Source organism: Pipra filicauda, unplaced genomic scaffold (assembly GCF_003945595.2).
Source record: "Pipra filicauda isolate LSUMZ 115617 unplaced genomic scaffold, ASM394559v2 scaffold392_size659746_pilon, whole genome shotgun sequence".
NCBI classification, from domain to species: domain Eukaryota; kingdom Metazoa; phylum Chordata; class Aves; order Passeriformes; family Pipridae; genus Pipra; species Pipra filicauda.
In genome coordinates this window covers 274,765-284,501 of record NW_024104523.1, presented here as the reverse complement: position 1 = coordinate 284,501, position 9,737 = coordinate 274,765, and the positions used below count along the sequence as shown (strand labels likewise).

General features: G+C 39.7%; 1 protein-coding gene across 1 annotated transcript; it reads right to left on the bottom strand.

The window, feature by feature from the left end:
* Positions 1-2,203: 2,203 nt before the first annotated feature.
* Positions 2,204-5,566, bottom strand: LOC113985122 (14 kDa phosphohistidine phosphatase-like). Its single transcript, XM_027715710.1, has 3 exons — positions 5,367-5,566; positions 4,873-4,997; positions 2,204-2,542 (listed from the first exon to the last, which is right to left on the bottom strand). Exons 1-3 carry the CDS (start codon positions 5,494-5,496, stop codon positions 2,450-2,452), a joined length of 348 nt encoding a protein of 115 aa, XP_027571511.1. The 5' UTR covers positions 5,497-5,566; the 3' UTR covers positions 2,204-2,449.
* Between the last annotated feature and the right edge of the window lie 4,171 nt (positions 5,567-9,737).

Sequence of the window (9,737 nt, the reverse complement as noted above, 5' to 3'; positions counted from 1 at the left end):
TGTGCTTTGGAAATTTTTCTCATTGACAACAGATAACTGCTGGCTACAAACTGAGGAACAGAGGTTTTAGCTTTGGCAGATCAAAAAATTACTGCTAACAGTTTTTGTCGAAGCAGGGAAGCTGGAAACAAACTGATTTACCATTTTTCAAACCTTTTTGACAAAGACAAATCATGGCTTGGACACGGATTGTTCTACACCTGCTGAGTCTGGTGCTGTGTCAGAGAACCACACCTGAAACAATAAGAAATGCTGACCACTATGACAAAGAATATGGTTAAGAACAAGAATATCAAGTATTTTTTGATGAATAAAGGAAGAAGGTACTTACAATCTTCTACTATAACGTTTCTTCTAGATAATATCCCATGATCAAACTTGCTGTCTTAGGTTTAAATACTACACTTTTACTGAGTATCTTGCTCAAACATAGCTCTGTTTCTGTGCAAATACAGCATCAGATGTTTTAGGACTTCAGCAGAAGACTGCTAGAGCCATAGTCTCAGTGGCTGCACACCTGCAAAACAGGTAACCCCACACAGTATAATTAAATTCCCCTTTCAGAGTTACAGATGGGAAATAATGAAGGATGTTTTTCTCAGGTGAAATCAGCAAAATTAGCATTGGGATTTCCGTAATTCCAAATGAGTTCTGGTCTTAAAATTCAGTAGATAGATGCTGAGAAGAAGCAGGATTCAACACTTAGCTCTGTTGGCTGGTTGTTCTGTTGGTGTTTCAACATAAAATACCTGCTTTTTCTCCCCTCATCCCATCCCCTCACATTTTGAACAAGCCATTTAACAATAAGAAATCCGGTCTAAATTAGGTCTTTCCCGTAAGTGTTGTGGAGAGAAAGATTAAAATCACTCATTAAATACCTCAGGAAACTAAATTAAAAAGCTTGTTTATTTTAACAGATACTATCCTTACTGATGACTTCCCTTTAAAGAGCATTTGCTAGTTTTGGGAAACGAGGCTATTTAAAAACCAGGTTTGTATACTGGCAATTACAGTTATTTTACTAGAGCTTAGGGGGGAAAAAACCCCATGAGAATGGAAGTGGGAAGTGCCCAATTTGCAAATTACTGACCTGTATGCTATTCTTGGTTACGAGGCACACAGACATTTAATCATGCTCTGAAACCAAAATCTTAATGCAATCATTATGGCATTTGAAGTGGTGCAGCACCAGGTTCAAGAGATCCTGCTCTGAGGTGATTATTGGGATGGAGATACCTGAACTCTGCTAATGAGGAATGGACTGAAAGTTTTGAGGATAAGAACAGGAAATTCCTCTCTGCTCAACCAAAACAAAGCCACAGAAGGGTGACATAAGATGGGTAACTAGTGTAACAAGGCAGTAACAGCAGGATTTTTTTTATTTGTGATAGAAACTGGACTAAAGCCTCTCAAATTTCATAGTTTTTACTGTGAGAGTCACAGGCACATTGAAAAGAAAAAGCTACTCTATACCACCAGATACTGGTGGATAAGTGCCATAGGAGCCACAGGAAAGGGAAGAACTAGAATTTATACACAAATACCTCTTGAAGACTGCAAGTCAACAATGTGTTCCCTTGAAATCCACAAGTGAATTAAACGTAGGCTGGCAGGAAACAAAAAAAGTGAAATTTGTAGCAAGTCATTTCACAACAAATAAAGGGCAACATCCTGCCACAACAGGAAGCAGGTGAGTTAATTCACACACTGTCTAGGTGTACTGGGTTTGCCAGGAGGTGGTTATAACAATTATTGCTGGAAAAAGAGAGAAAGGAAAAAAAGCATGATTATTCTCACAGGGAATAAAAGTGATATAGGGGAATCAGAAGGAAAGGAGCATTGGCAGGATTTGACATTGCCATCAGTCTGTTATGGGGGAGGATCTTACAGGAACACCAAAGACATTGATCATTACTTTTATGGAACACAGATGCTGGGATTTCAAAACCACGGAGTAAATCAAAGATTTAGATCATTGGTGAAGAACTGTAACAGCCAACCTCGCCCTCCACACCAATTTTTGTTAATGTGGATAAGATGAAAAGCCTAAAAAGTAATAGAAAAATAAAGGAAACTGAAAAAAACCTCTGGTCAAAAGATGAGAGAACAGGTTTGGTCCTGTGGTGTTTTAAGCTGATGGCAAAATCCTGATGTATCCTAAAATATATCAGTGAGACAGGACTGGATGAAAACAAACTGGAGGTCAGATAATGTGGAAGTGTTTAATTACACACCACATCAAAAGGAGAGGAAAAGGCTTAGAACTACATATTCTGCACAAAGGAATGAAAAATGAGGTATCTCCGGGGATTAATGACAGTATTATAAATTACTGCAGAGTCCAGTTACTCCAGATTTATGCCTACATACGTGGACACATTGAACTTTTATTTGTAATCAAAGTACAGCTCACAGTTACGAGTTTTGAACTGCTGATTGTGTTCACAGTTTATTTCTTGTCATCTGACCAGGTAATTTCATAGTCTGTATACACTTTCTTCAGTATCTCTACAGTCACTGAGTGATCTGCTTTTCCATAGCCCTGCAAGACAGAACAAATGTTTATTGGACACGTACAGGAAGTGTTCAGAACCATCCAGTTCTTGTCTACACAAATGATCCAGTTGTGATTTGATACTTCAAGTTGTTCACGTACAAATCAAATACAGGCTCTAAAAGAATTATTCTTGAATTATCATGTTTTTCCTGTTGTCCTCTCCAACTCCTCCCCCTCCCCTAATTCAAGTTCTAGAAAATAAATGAGATGGGCTCAAGCAAGCTCAAGTGGGAGGATGCATTTTTCACATAATTTCTCCATCAGAAAGCTTGTTTTAAAGTGTTTCAAACTCCTCAGCCACTGTATTTGCTGAATGTTCTTTTAAACCACAGAGATTGCATTGACTAATGTATGGGCATACAAACATCTGATTTGGCTCAGCTGAAGGAAAAGGGAATAAGGCACCACATGTGCAAACATTTGAGTACTCTTCTAGCCACTAAAGAAATCAGTCTTCATGTTTTATTTATCTGCAATTTTGCCTTAGCTCATAATTGCTTAGTTTTAAGTATCTGTGCTCTTATGCCACTGCAATTCCCAACTAAGGCAAGGTCAGATGACCCATGTGATTTTTAACCCTCATTTAAATCACTGCTCAGTGTTACTTTCACTGAAATTTAAACCAGTTGTGGTAGAAGTTGCCTTTCCATTATTGTCTTACATGACTGAATGTGTTATCTTCATTTCTTATAATAGAACTGCAATTTTTTTCCCTGTGAAAAAGCCTTTACTGCACAACAGTGCAGTGTACTGATTAAAAACCTGTGATTTATGGGCTGCTTTCTTTTTCCAGTAATATTTCAAACAACACTTAACTTAGAAGACAGAAAAAAATAGCTCAAGACTGCATTATCACACAAAACATGTACTCTTATTCATCACTGACTCAGCCCCAAGAGGAACAGCTTAAATAAACTGCATTTAAACTGCACAGATTAAAATTGATGTGTTATAAAATTCACACTTCTGAAAAATACCAAATAATGTAGTTATGCCAGTTGTAAAGCAAGAGCTACAGATCACTCTTACGTTGGTAACCACTTTAAAGACCCCATCCAGCCTTGCAAATAGCAACACAACATCTACTTCAAAAGAGGTCAATGACTATTTCTCTGATTTCCATAAAGAACCAGGTTAGTTCTGCTTTAGAATCTGACAGCAAACTTCCAAGTCGAGAGAAGCATTAAACCAATGTAATTAATATATTAACTTCTGACCTGCAACTGAGGTCATCTGGCCCTCCAGGTCTCTGCCTGACAAGCCCTCATGGCAATAAAACTCTGCTTTTACATCATGCTCCTGTGTAAGCATCAAGGTACCAGAAGCAGAGAAACAAGGTATTTTGCACAGACAACAAAAGCAAGAGTTGACCACTGCCATTAACACTAGTTTGGCAGCTGAGTAACATAGGTGTGAAGTCTCACCTAAAAACACAGTTGTGGTGAGGACTTAAAATTACAAGAATTTAACAGAAGAAGCACTGCTTTCCCACCCCACAGAAATCCTAAAGAGGTGGTTTTTTTTCTTATGATTCCAGGTGCCAAGAGTGATCTTGGAACAAAAGCATCACTAACAAACACCTGATACATTCAAGGCCTAACCTTCACCGCTCATCTAAGGTAAGCAGATTTGAAGTAACCATCACTCACTATAGAAAATTAAAGGAACTTAATAGAACTATTTTCTTCCTGTCTAAATTAAAAGCCTAGAATCTTTACTCACAGTTATTACTACAGAAGCAGCTATGCTTCATCACTGAGCAACACCAGGGCCAGACTACAGCATTTCCCTGCATTAGAGAAATCCTGAACACTTATTGAGTCTTTCCTAAAGAAACTGAGCTTACATGGAAATGTAAGAAGTAACAAAAATGCTATTTTTATTCCACAAAACACATTACTATGTCTTCACCTACTAAAAATTCACACCTAAACTGGGTCTACTCTTCTCACCCAACATATACACAGAGTAACAGACATGATTTACAACATTTTTGTTGGCAAATAAAGATCATGGAATAACTGGATCAAGTCCCTGTAGCTATAAATGGGCCATTCCTGCTCTAGCAGTAAGATGGAAAGACCGGATCAAGAGATATCTACTTTCATTTTTGTTCTTGATTATAACTTAACCTAATGCTGAGTAATAGCCAACTTTATCTTTTTGGTCTCCCACCCTAAAACTATTGTTTTGCTAATCTATCTCACAAGTGAGCCAGGCGGGTTTTCCAGTTAATGTGACAAAAATTGCCAAAAGCCACCATACTACAGAACATCAGAGACAAAAGGATTTAAATGAATATGAGATGCACTTACTGTAGAGAGCCCAAATACCCTGATTTTCTTGTCTTTGCTATTGTGATCAATTTTCCCTCCTCCAAGGCACTTGCACTCGTATCCCAGCTTTTCCATCTCAGGATTCACTTTTTCAAATATATGATCTGCACGAGAAGAATGGTGAGAGCCATTAGAATACGCACTAGGCATCGAGTACTCTATTTTCCACTCGTTTTCCTCCAGCTTTTTCCACCTACAAGAGAGGGATATTTCTCTCCGCGGGTATAGAAAAGCATGTTAAGTTTTATTATTTTAGTTTTTTCCTTAGCCCATCTCGTTCTCCTAAATCGGGTTCGGGAATGGCACCTGACAGAGAGACGGGCCCGGCTTTCATGTCACACGAGGGACGTAGAAAGGGGAAAACAGGGGCTTTTTGAGCTGCTCGGGACGGCGGCTCCCGCTCCCCCCTCAGCCCCGCCGGGGACGGGGCCCCGCCGCCCGCTCGCCGCCTCAGGCCGCGGGCTGTCACGCACTGTGGAACTCGGCCGCCCCGGTGCCGCGGACGATGTCCCGCTGCTCGCCGCCGCCCGGGCGCTGCAGGCGCACCAGGATGTACTTGAAGGTGCCCTCGGGGTCGATCTCCACGTCCCGCACGGCCGCCATGGCGGGGCCTGGCGGGGCTGGGGGCGGGAGCGATGGCGGCGGGCGGGGCTGCGGGCGGGGCGGGGCTGCGTGAGGGCCTCAGGGCGCCCGTCGATCAAACAACGAGCGGCGTGAGCTGCGGGGCAGCACACCTGCGGTTCACTCTTGCCTTAGTAACCACTTTGAAGACCCCACGGGCAGGGACACTTTACACTATCCCAGGTTGCTCCAAGCCCCATCCAACCTGCCCTTGAATATTCCAGGGATGGGGCATCCACAGCTTCTCTGGGCAACCTGTGCCAGGGCCTCACAACCCTCACAGGGAAGAATTTCTTTCCCGTATTTAATCTAAATCTGCCCTCTTTCAGTTTAAAACCGTTCCCCTTGTCACCAGTTCACTGAGAGTAAATTTTTACTGAAATAAATTATTTTTACTGAATTAAAAAAAAATATTTACTGAATTAAAAAAATAATATTTACTGAATTAAAAAAATAATATTTACTGAATTAAAAAAAATAATATTTACTGAATTAAAAAAAATAATATTTACTGAATTAAAAAAAATAATATTTACTGAATTAAAAAAATAATATTTACTGAATTAAAAAAATAATATTTACTGAATTAAAAAAAAATTACTTCCGTGCAGTGCTGAGCACTCTTGTATTATGAATTCTCACGTTTTAAAGAGTAGGAGCTGCTTTAAAACTTTCAGGATATCTCCACAAATGAGTTTCAACATGACTACTTTTTAAAATACTATATTGTAGGTCACTTCTAACTGAACTATTTTATTCTTTTCATATATACAGGTAGTAAATTATTGTTGACGTGAATTTCTCCACCCGTAACAGTTTTAAAATCTAAAACTAATACTTGAATGCAGATAGTATACTATATAAATTAAGGTGTAATTAATTAAAAGCATCAGTAAAACAGAGGAAGAGTATGTCTCATCTTAATACACATTTAGAGATACTACAAAGATAAACGTAAATTTGGGGTTAGACTTTATTTTGAGACTTATTACTTTACAACTAGAGTTGTTTCCTAAACTACTGTATTGGCCAAAACAATCCCTAATGAAAATTTCCAGTATTTTGTTGTTTCAGAGACTGTTGTTAGTTACCTTGTCCGTGCACAGAGCAGCAGCACCACTGTGAGGAAAATGAGCAGAGCCCCAGGAAGCTAAATCCTTGTTTGCTGAGGTTTAGGGGAGGAAGAGGTGTGAAGGGCTTTAAGTAGAAATCAATCCTCCTGTCTCAGCTGTTTGGGATTTCCAAGTTAGTCAGGGAAAGTGATAAAATCTGTGCCTGAGTGAGGTCCCCTTTAGGATCCTCTGTCTTAGAGAGTCTTATGGAGCTGAGGTGGCTGTTCAAGCTTGCTTTGTCCAGTAGTAAGTTAGGCTGTAGAAATAGTCCTTTAAATTTGTTTCAAGTAACCTAAGAGGTCTATTTTTGTTTTGATTGTTTCTGTGTACACAGTTTATTCCTTAATTATTTTGTTTGCCAGTCTTGCCTGATATCTCGTGCTCCTATTTATCTTTCATTAAGAAAGCATTAGGGAGGCTGCTTGTTTGAATAACTCACCCCCTTTATTTTTTACTGGAACAGAATGCTTCACTTCCTCAAGCATAGAAGTCTTTTGCGTGACTGTGTAAAACTTTATTGCCCCATTTCAGTTATAAGGCATGAAAGGAGCTAACAACAAACAACAATGGTAAGGATGGCAAAGGAAATGCTTGTGACATACCTTAGGCAGAAGCTAAATTTGAAAGGAATTTGCCCTCAATAAGGAGAACATGCGTTGGGCTTCATCTAACATGAGTTTGAGTAAATAAGTTTGTGGCTTAATAATAGTCAAAGCAGAGCTTTATCCTGTTTTCCTTAATGCTTTTGTCTTCCCAAGCATCCACCTTATCCAAAAGCAGTTTCCTACTCCATGCTGAGGTATAGGAGTTTCCTGTTGGCTTTTAGGCCGAAGGCAAAAATTCCCTGCTGTTGGTGGGGGTTGTTAGTGCGTCACTGCGGGCCTCGAGGGTACAAAGAGGATGGCGTGGGGCAACAGGGGTCTTAAACCAGAGACAGCCTGGTTTCCACAGAACTCCATGGAGGGACTTTCCTTTTGTAATGCACTTACTCATAGCTAACTGCGAGTTTGGCACTACTTTTTGAAAAATTAAGGGGTTTTTTATTTATTTGGCCAAGTGTCATCTTGTCTTTTCGCAGTGGTGTCCTAAAACCCATTGTTCTGAGAAAAAGTATTGTAAACAAGTCGGGTAACAGTGAACTGATGTGATGATAATTAAGATAAAATAGTAGATATTTTTCTTGAGTAGTTGTAGGCAAATCATAAGGGTCAGCATTGCCAGAACTTTTTACTTCTTCTGTGTTACAAATTGGGCTTGTTTTGTATTATGGTTTGCAGGTTTTGGACTGACCCAAATGACTAAAATTCCTCTGTTTGTGTCTTTCCTATCAGATTGTTTTAATTCGTATGGCCTTGGAAAATTCACCTATCCTTACACTGGCTTGTATTGCAATGTGTGTTGCAGTGGATTAAACTGTTGGTGTAACAAAACACATTGTTAGGCTGAATTTGGTGTGTGTCAGCCAAGATACTGGTTGAGCTGGTGCATCTGAACTTGGTCAAACTTCTCTACTTATTCCAGGAATCAGAGAGATTAAAAAGAAGCAGCAAAAACTGTGGTTCATGTGGCATGGTCTGATAACTGGGTGTAACTATTGTAGCTACTCTGGTTCATTTTTGTAAAGGAACATGATATCCTGGTACCTACTGTAAGTACTTCCTGAGCATCTAGAGAGGGATAAAGCAGGTTACAGCCTTGTGTTCTCCATTGTACCCCTTATGAGAGGGTGACCATGCTTTTTCTGCTTAATGATTTCTCTTGGAAATGTTAATAAACGTCAACTCAGCTTGAGATTGTGATAGAACAGTTGATGTTACCATATTCATACAGGTTTGATGAAAACAGGTGGAGGACTGAGGCACTGTGAGTGCCTGCTGAGAGAATGTGTTCCTGCGTATTGGGTGAAATATTTGGGTGATGGAAAGTGCTGATGGGGACGAAGACATTCTTGTCGTGCTTGAGTGCATTTCTGCTGGGCTTTGTGGTGGCATTAAGGCTGTGATGTTTGTATTTCTTTTAGAGTAACTTTATAGAAACACCTTTAGGGAAAAGTTAATTATGCAGTAGCTGATGGTTACAAAGAAAACATCAGTAACTTCCCTTCTCAGTAACCTAGTAACAGAAAAGATCCCTGAAAAAGCCTGAGTTGAAAGCCCAAATGGGGTAGCCCTTATGATGGCATATGAGACTTTCTGACTTCTAGTTAAAAGCTAATTTGGCCTTGAGTGGAATTATTCAGAAATTATAATGGATTATTGCCAACTGTCACTTATTTTATTAATGTGGATTGAAATGAAGGATGGAGAAGAGAAGGTGAGGCTGTTCTGCTGCTGTATATGGAGATATCAAAGCCAATTGTAATTGAGCAAGTTCAGGTCACAGGAGTCATCTGGCTGCAGAAACAGAGTTCAGATCTGATAGGCTTATCCTGCCAAAATCCAGGATCAGTTTACTGTGTGGGTCTCAGATCTGCTATTTCTTGTTTGCTTTCAGTGCCCAGGCTACACTAGTGAACTTGTAGGGCATCTTAAAAGAAACAAAATGGATTGCAGTTCAAGATCAAATGTAGCATTTCATTTGAGAATAGGCAAATAGGAGTATCTTAGTGTCAAAACATCCTGATATTTATTTTGATAGTTAACCTCTGAATGGCAAGTGACTAGAAAAGGAACATTGTTGTGCTGCGGTGAAGTTTAACACGGGATTCTCTAAAGCCATTAGACCAATCCAGGTTCCCAGAGTCAGGAAAAGGGAAGCAATCACATTGCACTCCTGCTGTATAAATTTTTCCCTTTATTAAGCTCCTTGACAGCAGAGCACAAGGTGTAGGGATATATTTGGCTCCCGGTTGTATCACAGGAAAATATTAAGGAAAGAAGTTTGAAGTAGGGGATTTCCATCACATGTAACACACGGTGGGGAAAATAAAATGAGGGCCAATGTTCAGCTGTACTTTGCAAATTTTTTTTAATCCCAGAGTGGGAGTACAGCCTGGAGTTGAGCAGAAGAATGCCTAATACACTGGTGCAAATGAAACACACTGTTGTAAGCTGTAATTATCATGGACATCAAAACACCACAGGTCTGCTTTGCTGCTTGGCTCACACAATT

Bases quoted from the DNA above. Each gene is read 5' to 3' on its own strand.
- LOC113985122 (XM_027715710.1), bottom strand. From the start codon at position 5,496: ATGGCGGCCGTGCGGGACGTGGAGATCGACCCCGAGGGCACCTTCAAG. The intron at 4,998-5,366 runs GTGCGTGACAGC...CTTCTCGTGCAG, and splicing joins CGGGGCGGCCGAGTTCCACA to ATCATATATTTGAAAAAGTG. The intron at 2,543-4,872 runs GTAAGTGCATCT...TCTGTCTTGCAG, and splicing joins GGGTATTTGGGCTCTCTACA to GGCTATGGAAAAGCAGATCA.